Below are 15239 nucleotides of genomic sequence, written 5' to 3'. Positions count from 1 at the left end.
ATGTTGGTGAGTGATATCACATTTTCCCTCATGGCTACTAAGAAATATATATTAGAGCCTATGGTTCATTTGGAGAACACAAAGGGCTTATTCCAGACTCATAATTTACAAAACATTTACAATGAATATTAAATAAAACATTATTGATAATGCTGGGACATCAGCAGCACTTTCATTCATTTATTCCATATTTTAGCCATGGAAGCAACAGCATGTCACTTTTCAACCACACAACCATTTCCCTCAACCGAACTCCGATCCCTCACCCTTAGTCAAGAACAGGCAGTTCAGTACAGTAGGGAACTCATCAGTTCTGACGATATCATGACTCTTGTCCTTTCTGTTATGTCCACCTAATGATTACTATGCTTTCTCCTGTTGAACAACCACCACGTCCTCTTCAGTTTCCTCTGGCTCCGCCCCCCACACCTGGACACGCCCCTCCATGGCTGTGAGGAGGCGGGTCTCCGAGGGGTGGAAAGACAGCGATTGGACGACAGCCTTCCCGACTGGCAGCTTCAGCATCAGAGAACCCTGAGAGAGAAACAAGAGATGTTCAAAGAGGGAAATAATCTAACACCAATAGGCACACATACCAAGTCCTTGAATCTGCAGCTGTTGACATTTACAGATACTGCTGTGCTATTCCGTTTCAGATACGCATCCAGTTAGCAAAATCAACCAATCAAATCAATTCATTTTGATAGGTAGTGGAGCTATCTATTAGATGAACAAATCCTCCATCCCTCGTACCTCTACCAGGTCCCAGCAGTACACGTGTCCGTCTTCAGAGCAGCTCAGGACGTGAGTATCCTTACTGGACAGACAGCAGTCCAGCTTGTAGCCCTTCATCTTGTGTCCTGTGTACTCTCCCAGCATCTCCCCTGTGCTCTTGTCCAGTAGACGCACGGTGGAGTCCAGGCTGGAGGTCAGAGTGCACTGGCCGTCCGCACTGAAACACACACACGTGATGGGGCCTGGAACACAGAGACAAACACATAACAAATCAATGCGACTCAGGGTGGTTTAGGTACAAAAGTTAGTGATAGTTAGTACAACAACTAGTTGGTACTAGATAGACTAGATACTGACTGTTGATGAAGTCCACATGCAGCTGGCCCATCCGCAGGTCATACCGTCTCACTCTCCCGTCCACTGACCTGGAGATAGACATGAGATAGAAAAGATGCTTAGAGGACTCTTCTATAAGAATGAAACTGAAATGAACAGAAAGGTTCAGACTTGGTACTGACCCAGTGAGCAGCTCGTGTTCAGACACCTTCAGACTGCTGACACCATCTTGAGCCTCGTCCAGAATCTGGATGGGGTCAAATTTTCTGGACCTGGTGTCCCAGCAGCGCACTGTCCCATCTATGGAGCCTAGAGACCGACACGAGCACGCACACACACACACACACACACACACACACACACACACTCACACACACAGTCACACACACAGTCACACACACACTTGAGGTGGGTCCTGTTGTGGATGAGCAGGACAATGCTGAAGCCACAAACCTGGTTGTAGAGGTGACTGAGATGCACTTTGCTGAGGAAGGACGGAGGAACGAGAAAACTCACCAGATAAAATGACTGTAGCTTCTTCATTGAACTGGACACAGTTTACTTTCTGCAAACAGAGAGACAGACCAGAGCCATATCCATGTTAATAAACGGCTCCAGTTAGAAGTTTAGTTGTTGTATTCTTTCCTGTCTCTATTCCTTCAACATAAACATCTCTTTCTATATTTTTTTCTGACCCACCTGACCTCTCCTACCCGCCTCTTTCCCCCTCCCCACTTTCTCTAAAACTCCATCTCTCTCTCTGTGACACAGGAAAATATAGTTGTATTGTTTTCTCTCACCCCAGCGTGACCCCTGAGTTTCCGGGTGACCTGTCCCGTGGCGACGTCCCAGAGGATCACCGTCTTGTCCGAGCTGCAGGAACACAGCTGGCTGTTGTCATAGGAACTAGGGAAGGAATCGATGGTAAGACACACACCATTACCTCAGATCATATTCCCCCAGGGGCCCAGAGGCAGCAGGGAGACAGTGAAGGACAAAGCAGGCAGATGGATAGAGGAAGACTACACAAGCAAGCATGTAGATGGATCACATAGAGAATGACCAGCAGAAGCAAGACTGACAGAGAGTAAAGGACACAGAAGGCAGATGGAGGATAGGGGAACTTAAACAAGAATACTGAATGAGTAAAAAATGTGCTACTTCTTATCTATCTATACAGTATGTCTCATTTCTAATGCATATCTCCTACTTCATATAGGGGAACATACAGGCATTGGCATCTGCATATAAGCTAGCTATCACACTGAAAGAGAACGCTTAGTGAAGTTAAGTGCTTTCCACTCAATCAGATCTAGGATCAGCTTTATTTAACTCAAATTTGGCCTTTACCAAACACATTCTTCAATAAAGTATTCCTCAATCAGCTGTCTGTATTGCTCCAGAGCAAGGGTCTCCATCAGGCAGATCTACCAGTAGCTCTCAGCCCACCTGTGAGTAGCTCGCCAATCAATTCTGAAAGAGCATTTTTTAAACGTGTTCCATCGCAAACGGTCATAAACATAAAGCTCCCGGCTACTATCCAATCAAATCCACAGTGACATTATCCCACCCCTGGTTAGCCACCACTGCCTTCAAAATCCAAACTTAGCACAATATCTGACAATTCATTTCCAGCAATATTGCTGTCTGTTTAGTGCACGCGTTTGTCTATCACTCTGTTTGCAGGACATTTAGCAATGATGATAACCGTCTTGTGGGTAGACAGAAAGACTTTCCCCCAAAACTTTCTCAATGAAATGTTAAGTGCAAAGTAGGCTTACCTGACAGAACTATATTATGATTATTTGTGTCAATTGTTTTGCAAACCCTGCCATGACGTGCTGCAGCAGTTGTCTCAGCAGAAACATCGCTCAACTGACACATTCCCCTCTTCACTAAAACGTTTCAATTAATTGGTTTTTTTCAGACCAATTTTTTTCTTCAGATGTGATTTAAGCACTGACATGGACTCAAAACATCAATTTTCAATGTTTCTCTTTGAATAATTGTAATATTGAGAGTAGTTTTACAAATGATTTTACGAGGTATATTGACATAAAACACATCTGTTGAACACCTAGGACCCCAGGAAGAGTTGCAGGTCTCGTGACAGAAAAGGTTGGAGACCCCTGCTGTAGAGACACCAAATCATCACTTTTTGCACCGTTTTGGAGACTACAAAAACTCAAATCAGATTAAAAAATGTACCTAACTCAGTGGAGATTAAAGGGATCTCCAGAGTAAGCCATCCCTGAGACCGGGTCTGGTAACTCGTACCTCTGCAGGTTAACAATTAAGTAACGTACCACAGAAGTTTATGCAAGAGGGCTTGTAAAAGAGCGCAATGCATCGATCTACAAGACTTCAAAGAGGGCCAGCTTACTTTCTGATATAGGTTTGTGTAATAATACAGATACTGACCCATCAGCATCTAGAACCTCGTATCCATGGCCACTGTACGTCTTCAGCAGTGTCCCTCGACTTACACTCCACAACTTCAGAGACTTGTCACTGCCGCAAGACAGCAGGTAGTTACCATCAGCTGAGAAAGAGAGGGAGAGGGGTGGGGGAGAAAGAGACAGGGTGGGGGAGAAAGAGACAGGGAGGGAGAAAGAGGTGGGTCGAGAGAAAATGAGAGGATGAAAAACACCCGAAACGCGTTATGTAGATACAGCCTCTCATGACATACACAAGCAGCTCCAAGTAGAGCAACAGTCAATGCACCTCACGGTATGGGTGTTTGTTTGAGTTCTCACCATTGAATCGCACAGCTCTTACAGCCCCTTGTTGGCAGTCTATGGTCCTGAGAAGGTTTTGGGGGAGCTGAGGGACCTCAGGTTTGGGCTGGGGAAACGACATTTCACACTTCTGCCTGTAGAAAGAGAGGTTGAAACATATAGCTATTATTTTTCTCCTGACTTGAGGATCAACTACGCTAACGTTAGTAGTGGAAAGAGCAAGTGCTATGGAAAGAGCATCATGGAACTTGGATAGATATCTACCTGAAATACCTTGCTTGTTCACTTTAGTTTGATGAGAGAGCAATCATTAACTGACTCATATTGATTTATGTTAGCTAACAGCAAACGAACAAGTCCTTTTTTCCCCCCTACAGTTTATGCTCCAGAATGTTCATATTTTTGCAAATGTGTGGTTTACTTCCTGTCTGTGATAATCGTTTCGTTCCGGGTAAAAGCATTTGTGTCAAAATAAAAGTCCGAACATTCTCCCTCCGCATTGATAGAGTCCTTCGCGTCCTTTAAAGCATTTATTTTGAAATGCATTCATCGCACGGCGGAACTGATAGGCCCCGCCCCTTCATTCGCCCAGCTAGCTGACGGGTCCCACTCAACACCGTTTTGCCACTAAATTAATCCTTAAAAATATCTCAACAAGAAGGACATTATGTCCGCAAACAACATGTCAGGCCCACAAAGGGTAAACAAAATTATCCGGTGAGTACAATTGAGTAAATGTCGTTGGGTTTGCGCGCTAACGAGATAGCTACTTAGCTAAATCACACGTCTTCAGCACTATTCTAACGCGATTATAGACTAGCTAACAAGCTAGCTAGAACGCCTGTCATTTTGTGAACTAACTAGATGTTGTTACACTGACGTATAGCTAAGTACGGTAGCTAGTTGCGTTATTTGTGGTAGGGTCATTCATATCTTGGTTGTTGTTGTTACAGATACAAGCCCCCCAGCACGGAAGCAAACCCCACCCTGGAAGACCCGACTCCAGACTACATGAACCTACTCGGCATGATCTTCAGCATGTGTGGCCTGATGCTGAAGGTGACCCAGAGACATCTGTTTTTACCACACTGACACACACACACAGACAGACGACCTCGCCCCTCCCCCATTAAGTGTGTGTGTGTGTGTGTGTGTGTGTGTGTGTGTGTGTGTGTGTGTGTGTGTGTGTGTGTGTGTGTGTGTGTGTGTGTGTGTGGGTGTGGGTGGGTGGGTGGGTGTGTGTGGTAACCTCCCAAAGGAGAAGTTGCCCCACTGTGTTCCCATTTATGGGACTAAAGTCTACCACCTGGGGGCCAACTCCAGCCTTTCAACTGAGTGGTTTATCCTAGAAGGGTGTGTGTCCCCAAATCAACTGGAGCCAGTACTTTCTGTCACATATCCCTAATTGACTGTGTGTGGTGCTGGGTGATACACCGTTACACCCACCTAGGTAATGTGACGGTCTACTACTCTACGATTGGAGTTAGTGGAGTTGATGAAAAGTCCAGCACACCGGTAACCTTGACGCTACCAACTATTTAATGGCTCTTTTAATCAACACCTTTCCCTCTGCTGCCACTGAAATCAGTCCTAAAATGTTATGTAGGGCACCGGTGTCCCTGTGCTAGCATAGCAACGTATCTTCCTTCACTCTCCCTGTCCTCTTACTGAGCTCGAACTAGTGATCCTCTGCTTCTCAAACACACATGACCGCCCGCTTGACAACATACTAGCCAGTTGCGCCATCGAAAAAGGCACATATTCAGCAATGCTAATGGTGACATTTCAAGCAGTGGATTGAAATTGCAGTATGATCTTAACCTGTTACACGTAGGCACATTATCTTACACCATACATTAGTAACTGTCTGGCTATGCCACAGCACTTCTACAGCCTCATGCAGAAAAGCTGACACACACACACAGCGCATTATAAAGTATAGTATGTGGGTCATTCTGTGGTCCTTAACCTTCTGTGTTGTGTGTTTCAGTTAAAGTGGTGTGCGTGGATAGCAGTGTACTGCTCCTTCATCAGCTTCGCTAACTCACGCAGCTCCGAAGACACCAAACAGATGATGAGCAGCTTTATGTGAGTAGGACAAATATGTCTCTCTCTGTCTGTGTGTGTGTGTGTCTCTCTCTGTCTGTGTGTGTGTGTGTCTCTCTCTCTTTGTCTCTCTCTGTCTGTGTGTGTGTGTCTCTCTCTCTCTCTCTTTGTCTGTGTGTGTACGCGTTCTGTCTCTTTTATCAAGTCTCATATTTTCAACCTACCCAGGTAACCTACCCAGGTAACCTACCCAGGTAACCTACCCAGGGTCTGTATGCGACTATGAGGGCGAGTGAAAGAAAAGTGTAAAAAGTTTCTGCTATTATGCCAAAATGCAGAGTTATCTATTATCTGTCTCATAATGGCTCACTGTTAATGTGTTAACTGTAATACCAGGACGCAGCAGGAAGTTAGTTTGGCAGCTCTTATTCTGCCTGGGGTGTATTCCCTAGGAACCAAACGGAGGAGGGACTTACCTGAATGTGTCCAATAAAAAACACTTTTCATTTCTAAATGTTTCCGTTGCAAAATGTTTTGCTACGGATTGCGCTAATGAATGCACTCCTGGCAATAAAACTAAAGACACCGGAAGTTAGTTTGGCAACGCTCGGCTCTACCTGGCATTGTGACATGCGATGGGCTCAGCTTTAATGTCCAAAAGCTTTTAACATTGACCTCCAGGTGTTGCATTTACCCATAACAATTAACTACAGCAGATAATACCACTCACTTTGTGGGAGCGTGTGTGTCTGTGTGGCATTTTTCCAGGAAAAGTAGTGTGTGTGGCTCTGCAGGTAAAGTAGAGAGTGTCAGGACATCAGTAGTAGATGCCTCCCAGTCCATCACCTAGATTAGTTTTTTATTAAAGATTGTCTCTATGCCCTCCTGGCTGGTAACACAAACTGTGTGGATCAGCAAAATGTTGTACAAGTGTTATATGCAGCAAATGCCATATAGGCCTAATCACAATGGAAAAATCTGAAGTTGTATTATATATATATATATATATCTCTATACTGATCCAAGGTCGGTTTGGTTTTTCTTTTATAGTGAAGGTTAAGATCTAAGGGATGGTAAGCTGATCCTAGATCTGTGAAAAAGAGGACAAAGTGTAACCACCGAACCTGAAGGCACTGATGCTTCTGCTGAGCAATCTCTTCAATATTTATTGCTAATTAATTTTTATTTTCTCTCATCCTTTTTTTTTCTTCAATCTCTTCTTTCGATCAGGCTGTCCATCTCAGCCGTGGTGATGTCATACCTCCAGAACCCCCAGCCCATGTCGCCACCGTGGTAACCAAGGACCAATGGCGGGGGGGCCTTGCAGGAGAGGGGCGGTTCCAGACTGAGAGTGGGAGACGGACTCCTGACTCGCCCACTGACCATCTGGGAGAGAGAGAGAGAGGGATGGATGGATGGAGACAGAGAGGGAGGAGGGATAAAGATGGATGGATGTAGTCAGAGAGGGAGGAGAGATAAAGATGGATGTATTGAGAGGAAACACAACGCTGGACATGAGGCAAGAACAAGAAGACCAGGTGGTCCTGGTTATTCTCCAAAATCTCTCTCTTCCTGGAGATATTGCAGGTTTTCTATTGAATTGTCTGATTCACCCGCTCGCTGTAAGCTGAGGTCTAGTTGGAAATAAAGATGGAAGGTTTTATAAAGTCACTGTGTTTTGTTTGTCCTGTTCCATGTGTGACGGGGGTCACTGTGCTAAGCTGTACCGTGACCACCCTCATGAAACACCTTTAGCCAGCTGTGCCACCGAAAAGGTACAAGTTGGATTGGTATTCCAAGCCGAGGAGTTTAACCAATTCAGGTCTGTTACACATGCATGTTCTGATAACGTCTTGGATCTTTAGGCCCAAACACCACTGCCTTCCAATATCTGACCCAAGAGCTTACATTGAGCAACTGTTATGAAAGTGACTGTGTGCCTCTCTAGGCAGTCAGAAATGTGTACAGTCTCACTCTGCAGTTTAGCTCTGGGAATGGCTACCTCAGTCCTAAAAGGTCCCCCCCACCACACTCACACACAGGACATAAACCCTCACTCAAGCCCTCAGTCTGTCCCTGTCTAATCACTATCTAGGCACTGCTCTCCACCACACGCTCTCTGCCTCCAGACTGTGTGTGTGTGCCTGCTAATGACAGAGCAGAGGGAAAGGCAGAGTGGGGAGTCAGCCGGATCTGAAGCTGATTTAGTGGACTTATAACTCACGTCTGACCAGCCTAAGGCGGATCAGCCCCAGCAGAGTGGGCACTTCTGTGTTCGGGACACGTGCCAGAGACAACCGGTTTCAACAAACTCCACTGAATTTTTCTCCTGATTTTGCACTGACTTGGTGGGGGGATCGAAATGCCAACTGGCACCTTTTTGAAAGGGAGTAAATGAGTTTTTCTGCTTTGGTAGTTTATTGCTGTTTTCGCCCCTTGTTGTTCCCATGTGCGCTTTCAAAACACAAATTGGACTGTTTTTGGAAGGTACCTTAACTAACTTTTGCTCTGACTTTCCCAATCTTCTTTATTGTATCAAAATTCAGTTGTCCAACTGCATTAAGTCTTCCCCATTTAACCCAACACCTCTGAGGTGTAGGGGGCTGCCTTAATCAACATCCACAGCTTACAAGGACCAGTGGGTTAACTGCCTCGCTCAGGCGCAGAACAACAGATTCGATCCATCAACCTTCCAGTTGTTGGCCCAACGCTCTAACCGCTAGGCTACCTGCTGCCCCGACAGAAGAAAGAGAGAGGATATTGAATTTGTTGCATCTGCAGTTATCTCCTTTTTTGATCAGTGGGGTGGGTGTATTTTTTGGGTTATTAAAATCTTGAATAGAACAGAAAGGCCCCGCACACTGAATATGCTCCAAATTACCACTTGTGCTGCTGCTGTAGGCCTATTGGAGATGTGTTGGAAAACAATGATTGTTGATTACCATTGACCACTAGAGGGCGGAGTTGCTTTACAAATTAGCAAGCAATGAGCATCTCATGGTCTGGCTTCATCCCAAATGGAATTCTATTCCCTATATAGTGCACCACTTTTGACCAGTCCAGTAGTGCACTATGTAAGGAATAGGGTGCCATTGGGGACAAATCCTTCATGAAAGAACTGGCTCACTTCAGGACTGATCTCAGACAGTATGGATTAAAACACGCAAAACTCCTAGCACATAACTCTTTCTCTTGCTGTCTCCACTCTTTTCTCTCTCTTCCTCTCTCTCTTTTCTCTTTCATTCTCTATCTGTTTCTGCTCTCTCTTCCTCTGTCTCCTCTCTCTCTTTCTCTCGTTCTCTCTCTTGCTGTTTCTGCACTTTCTCTTTTTCTCTCTTGTTGTCTCTGTTTCAGCTCTTTTCTTTCTCCCTCTGTCTCCTCTCTTTCTGTTTCTGCTTTTTCTTTCTATCCCTCTCCCTCTATCCCTTCTCTGTCGCTCTCATTCTCTCTGCTGTCTCCCTCTTGCTGTTTCTGCTCTCTCTCTCTGTCTCCACTCTCATTCTCTCGCTCTCTCTCTCTCTCTCTCTCTCTCTCTCTCCCTATCACTGTTTCTGCTCTCTCTCTCTCTCTCCCTATCACTGTTTCTGCTCTCTCTCTCTCTCTCCCTATCACTGTTTCTGTTCTCTCTCTCTCTCTGTCTCTCCCTATCACTGTTTCTGCTCTCTCTCTCTCTCTCTCTCTCTCTCTCTCTCTCTCTCTCTCTCGCTCCCTATCACTGTTTCTGCTCTCTCTCTCTCCCTATCACTGTTTCTGCTCTCTCTCTCTCTCTCGCTCTCTGTCTCTCCCTATCACTGTTTCTGCTCTCTCTCTCTCTCTCTCTCTCTCTCTCTCTCTCTCTCTCTCTCTCTCTCGCTCCCTATCACTGTTTCTGCTCTCTCTCTCTCCCTATCACTGTTTCTGCTCTCTCTCTCTCTCTCGCTCTCTGTCTCTCCCTATCACTCTTTCTGCTCTCTCTCTCTCTCTCTCTCTCTCTCTCTCTCTCTCTCTCTCTCTCTGTCTCCATTCTCATTCTCTCGCTCTCTCGCTCTCTCTCTGTGTCTCTGTCTCTCTCTCTCTCTCTCTCTCTCTCTCCACTCTCATTCTCTCGCTCTCTCGCTCTCTCTCTCTGTCTCTCTCTCTCTCTCTCTCTCTCTCTCTCTCTCACATACATTACAGAGTCCTACTGAAGGTTACGGTGTAGTAACAGGTACATGCAATACCACCGTTCTGCTTCACCTTCTTTTATCAAACCATACAATACTCTCTTTATCTCTCATTCTCTTCTCATCTCTCTCTTTGCTCCAAAGAGAGACTGATGAGTCAGACTGACACAGGGTTTGTCCCAAATGGCATCCTATTCCCTACACAGTGCACCACTGTTGACCAGGGCCCGTAGGGGAATAGGGTACCATTAGGGATGTGGCCACAGAGGAAGAATGAATGAAGGTGAATCGTGATATTTGTCTTAAATTCGTATTCTGGCACTCTTTTCTCTTGGTCCCCCTAATGGATCCTATTGTGGGACACGGACCACTTACGCACATCATCTAAATAGGCCCGTAAACAACTGGTCGTGTGTGTCCATGTGTCAGAGGGCCCTTACAGGGTGAGTGATTGGTGACAGGGCTGATGACGAGGAGAGCCTGACTCAGCGTCTTGCCGACACACACACACACCCCCTCTGCCGCTCCGCTCACTGCCAGCAGGGCAGAGATGTAACCTCCACTCTGGAAATTAGCTATGTGGGCCATACACACACACTAGATGTAACGACACACACACTCACATAAAACACACACACTCTTTCTCTCTTCCCCTGTTTATCCAATTTATCTTATCTTGCACTTGTCATATAGAGGGGTTCATGTAGAATGATTCATGTAGAATGATTCATGTAGAGTGGTTCATATAGAGGGATTCATATAGAGTGGTTCATGTAGAGTGATTCATATAGCGTGATTCATGTAGAGTGGTTCATATGGAGTGATTCATATAGAGTGGTTCATATAGAGTTATTCATGTAGAGTGGTTCATATAGAGAGGTTCATATAGAGTGATTCATATAAAGTGGTTCATATAGAGTGATTCATATGGAGTGATTCAAACAACACAGATCACAACACTTCAGAGAGCACACTGTGTCCCAAATGGCACACTATTCTACAGTGTACAAAACATTAGGAACACATTCCTAATATTGAGTTCCAATCCCCTCCCCCATTTTGGCCTCAGAACAGCCTCAGTTCGTCAGGGCATGGTCTCTACAAGGTGTCAAAGTGTTCCACAGGGATGCTGGTCAATGTTGACTCCAATGCTTCACACAGTTGTGTCAACTTGCTGGATGTCCTTTGGATGGTGAACCATTCTTGATAAACACAGGAAACTTCTGAGTGTGAAAAACCCAGCATTGCTGCAGTTCTTGACACACTCAAACCGGTGCGCCTGGCACCTACTACTATACTACTACCATTGTCTTGTCCATTCACTCTCTGAATAGCACACATACACAATCCATGTCTCCATTGTCTCAAGGCATAACAGTCCTTCTATAACCTGTCTCCTCCCCTTCATCTACACTGATTCAAGTGGATTTAACAAGTGACATCATTAAGGGATCATATTACAGCTTTCACCTGAATTCACTTGGTCAGTCTGTCATGGAAAGAGAAGGTGTTCCTAATGTTTTGTGCACTGCTTCTATAGTGCAATACCCTACGGGCCCGGTCAAAAATAGTGCACTACATATGGAATAGGGTGCCATTTGGGATGTATACCAAACTAAAGGGTCTTTGATCGTGTGATATTCAACAGAGGTTGGATGTGGGCGAGCCCCTACTGTGTGTCACAGGGATATGGAAACAACTGGCAATAAGGTGGACACATTTAGACTAGAACAACTGCAACATACACTATCATAGTTAAACATTACCCATAGGTATAGTGGCCTGTTATTGGTATAGTAGCCTGTTATTGGTATATTAGCCTGTTATTGGTATAGTAGCCTGTTATTGGTATAGTAGCCTGTTATTGGTATATTAGCCTGTTATTGGTATAGTAGCCTGTTATTGGTATAGTAGCTTGTTATTGGTATAGTAGCCTGTTATTGGTATATTAGCCTGTTATTGGTATATTAGCCTGTTATTGGTATATTAGCCTGTTATTGGTATATTAGCCTGTTATTGGTATATTAGCCTGTTATTGGTATATTAGTCTGTTATTGGTATATTAGCCTGTTATTGGTATACTAGCCTGTTATTGGTATATTAGCCTGTTATTGGTATACTAGCCTGTTATTGGTATATTAGCCTGTTATTGGTATATTAGCCTGTTATTGGTATATTAGCCTGTTATTGGTATAGTAGCCTCTTATTGGTATATTAGCCTGTTATTGGTATATTAGCCTGTTATTGGTATACTAGCCTGTTATTGGTATATTAGCCTGTTATTGGTATATTAGCCCGTTATTGGTATATTAGCCTGTTATTGGTATATTAGCCTGTTATTGGTATATTAGCCTGTTATTGGTATACTAGCCTGTTATTGGTATATTAGCCTGTTATTGGTATATTAGCCTGTTATTGGTATATTAACCTGTTATTGGTATAGTAGCCTGTTATTGGTATATTAGCCTGTTATTGGTATATTAGCCTGTTATTGGTATATTAGCCTGTTATTGGTATATTAGCCTGTTATTGGTATATTAGCCTGTTATTGGTATATTAACCTGTTATTGGTATAGTAGCCTGTTATTGGTATATTAGCCTGTTATTGGTATATTAGCCTGTTATTGGTATATTAGCCTGTTATTGGTATATTAGCCTGTTATTGGTATATTAGCCTGTTATTGGTATATTAGCCTGTTATTGGTATACTAGCCTGTTATTGGTATATTAGCCTGTTATTGGTATATTAGCCTGTTATTGGTATACTAGCCTGTTATTGGTATACTAGCCTGTTATTGGTATATTAGCCTGTTATTGGTATACTAGCCTGTTATTGGTATATTAGCCTGTTATTGGTATACTAGCCTGTTATTGGTATATTAGCCTGTTATTGGTATATTAGCCTGTTATTGGTATACTAGCCTGTTATTGGTATATTAGCCTGTTATTGGTATATTAGCCTGTTATTGGTATACTAGCCTGTTATTGGTATATTAGCCTGTTATTGGTATACTAGCCTGTTATTGGTATACTAGCCTGTTATTGGTATATTAGCCTGTTATTGGTATATTAGCCTGTTATTGGTATACTAGCCTGTTATTGGTATATTAGCCTGTTATTGGTATATTAGCCTGTTATTGGTATACTAGCCTGTTATTGGTATATTAGCCTGTTTCGTATTCTCTTTCTCTTCAGGCTTGCTATTTGTATTATTTCTCTCTCATGTCTCTCTTCTCTCTCTCACACACACACACACACACACACACACACACACACACACACACACACACACACACACACACACACACACACACACACACGTACCCATGCACATACACACTTGTATAACACACAATTCAGTCCCATTCAACATCTCATTTTCCCTAACCTAAACCTAACCCTTACCCTAACCTTAAGACTAACCTTAACCCAAAAAACAAATTATTCTAACACTAACACTAATTCTAACCTTAACCCTAAACCCCCTAGAAATAGCATTTGACCTTGATCTCCCCAGTTGGTCCATTTTTGTTCGTTTACTATTCCTGTGGGGTTAAACACGTCCACACGTACACACGTACACGTACACACACACACACACACACACATACACACACACACACACACACTATCCTTCATGTGCTCTCCCCAGGCTCAATCACTGAGGTATATGAACTATGCAACCTGTTCCTTGTGTGAATGTCTCTCCTACTCGGCGCGGGTACGCGCACCGAGAGGTAGCCGGAGCACGTACGTTGATTTCTCTCGAACAAGAGAGGAGTGAACGCACATCGCATTTTCCATCATACACCACACACATGCTGCAGGCTCTCTCAAGCTTACGATTCCAGCCAGAGATCGAGACGAGAGAGTGACAGAACGAACAATTGTCTGACACTGAAGCACGGACCAGAAAGCGACTGAGAGGAGGACTATAGAGTAGAGAGAGAGAGAGGGGAACGGGAGATCATTTGACCAAATATGCCTTAAAAGCCATTTTCGGAGGTCCGCCTGCGTGCCCATTGATTACATGCTCGTCCTTTTATTTATTTATTTTTATCAACATTTTGATTACAATTTCTCGGTTGTTTGCTCTTTGAGTCAGTGACTGGCACGTTACGGGATGTGTTACGGAATTTGAAGATGGAGTTTTCCTCCCCTGTAGTGGATACGGTGCTGTTCCTCGTCTCGTCCTCCGGTTCATCTCAAGGTCCTACGGTCAGTTACAACTGCACCCCGCCACCCGCGCTACGAGCCGCATTTATTATCCCACAGGTGCGCTCTTCCTGCTGTAGACCCCTCCTCCACGCGGCGAGGTCAGGTCAGGACCCTTCCAAAACTCTCCATTCTGGTTCGACGATAACCACCAACTGTCAGGTAAGAAGACATTACATTCAAATGTTCATTTCAGTAATTCAACGACACAACATTGAACCGAACCGTCCACTATTGTCAATTTGACACCATTCTATCGCCTGTCACACAGCATTTTGATGGATTCGACCACACAAGTATTCAATGTGAAAATTGTGATTTGGCTAGAAGATAGTAGCACGCGATATATCTGAACGTGTTTAAACGACGATAGCCTGGGGAAACTATTACAAGTTTCAGATGATAGGTTGGAACAAAATACACATTTGACTGCACTTCGAAATCAATAGGCAAAACCAATATCCTTCTGTTTAGGATATTGCGGTAAAAGAAGAAAAAGCTACATCGATTCAGAACCCCTTGTGATTGGTTTTAGGGCAAGGCCACCTCGGTGTGTTGGCAGTGCATAATGAACATGGCATGGAGTGAATTGAGGTACTGTAGACTGCTAACCTATTCAGTGAGACAGAGGTAGAGAGGGAGAGGGAGAGGTATAGAAAGAGACGGAGAGAGAGGGGAAGAGGGAGACGGGAGAGAGAGAGAGAGACCCTCTTGAGAATGAACTCAACAGCAGTTATCTGAAACTGCATCACACACACACACACACACACACACACACACACTGCTTATATATATTTATATCATGTCCTCTCAACCATCCATTTAAATGATTGCAACCCTTTACAACCCACACAATAATGATAGGATTGGTATCCTTTATGCATATGAAAAGGACATGAAGAACAATGTAGGCTAGTCTACTGCTCCTATCCCCACTAGATTTCTCTTCCACCCACTAGGGTCAAGTTTGGAGAGCCACTGGGCTGTCCTCTTCCTGTGGAGGTGTGTGTGTGTGTGTGTGTGAGAG

General features: G+C 44.1%; 3 protein-coding genes across 4 annotated transcripts in view; 2 read left to right on the top strand and 1 right to left on the bottom strand.

Annotated features, from left to right (window-relative positions):
• Nucleotides 1-166: 166 nt before the first annotated feature.
• LOC110485569 (WD repeat domain-containing protein 83) lies at nt 167-4332 on the bottom strand. 2 transcript variants are annotated; one of them, XM_036942344.2, is made up of 9 exons: nt 4074-4332; nt 3828-3943; nt 3493-3613; nt 1872-1977; nt 1588-1636; nt 1254-1380; nt 1093-1160; nt 754-977; nt 167-534 (listed from the first exon to the last, which is right to left on the bottom strand). In XM_036942344.2, exons 2-9 carry the CDS (start codon nt 3928-3930, stop codon nt 364-366), a joined length of 969 nt encoding a protein of 322 aa, XP_036798239.1. In that variant the 5' UTR covers nt 3931-3943; nt 4074-4332; the 3' UTR covers nt 167-363. The 2 variants fall into 2 exon arrangements, with proteins under 2 accessions (XP_036798239.1, XP_036798240.1); XM_036942345.2 differs by having other exon boundaries at nt 4083-4262.
• A 45-nt stretch (nt 4333-4377) lies between these two features.
• LOC118938431 (PAT complex subunit Asterix) lies at nt 4378-7526 on the top strand. Its single transcript, XM_036942360.2, has 4 exons — nt 4378-4526; nt 4763-4868; nt 5800-5897; nt 7086-7526. The coding sequence occupies exons 1-4, from the start codon at nt 4477-4479 to the stop codon at nt 7150-7152; spliced, it is 321 nt and encodes a 106-aa protein (XP_036798255.1). The 5' UTR covers nt 4378-4476; the 3' UTR covers nt 7153-7526.
• Nucleotides 7527-13779: 6253 nt separating this feature from the next.
• Nucleotides 13780-15239, top strand: part of LOC118940348 (voltage-dependent P/Q-type calcium channel subunit alpha-1A-like) — a gene marked incomplete at its 3' end in the record, with an annotated part of 236254 nt that continues 234794 nt past the window's right edge. The window contains 1 exon segment of the mRNA XM_090204325.1: nt 13780-14374.

Source organism: Oncorhynchus mykiss, chromosome 17 (genome assembly GCF_057628025.1).
Source record: "Oncorhynchus mykiss isolate SJ-2025 chromosome 17, ASM5762802v1, whole genome shotgun sequence".
Taxonomy (NCBI): domain Eukaryota; kingdom Metazoa; phylum Chordata; class Actinopteri; order Salmoniformes; family Salmonidae; genus Oncorhynchus; species Oncorhynchus mykiss.
Note: the sequence above shows the minus strand (reverse complement) of the source record. Positions and strands in the feature narration are given on the sequence as shown.

What these genes read in the sequence shown, in the direction of transcription:
- LOC118938431 (XM_036942360.2), top strand. Translation starts at nt 4,477, where the DNA reads ATGTCCGCAAACAACATGTCAGGCCCACAAAGGGTAAACAAAATTATC. An exon ending in TGTGTGGCCTGATGCTGAAG is followed by an intron (nt 4,869 to 5,799) that starts GTGACCCAGAGA and finishes TGTGTGTTTCAG; the next exon opens with TTAAAGTGGTGTGCGTGGAT. An exon ending in CAGATGATGAGCAGCTTTAT is followed by an intron (nt 5,898 to 7,085) that starts GTGAGTAGGACA and finishes TCTTTCGATCAG; the next exon opens with GCTGTCCATCTCAGCCGTGG.
- LOC110485569 (XM_036942344.2), bottom strand. Translation starts at nt 3,930, where the DNA reads ATGTCGTTTCCCCAGCCCAAACCTGAGGTCCCTCAGCTCCCCCAAAAC. An exon ending in GAACACGAGCTGCTCACTGG is followed by an intron (nt 1,161 to 1,253) that starts GTCAGTACCAAG and finishes GTCTATCTCCAG; the next exon opens with GTCAGTGGACGGGAGAGTGA. An exon ending in GCATGTGGACTTCATCAACA is followed by an intron (nt 978 to 1,092) that starts GTCAGTATCTAG and finishes TCTGTGTTCCAG; the next exon opens with GCCCCATCACGTGTGTGTGT.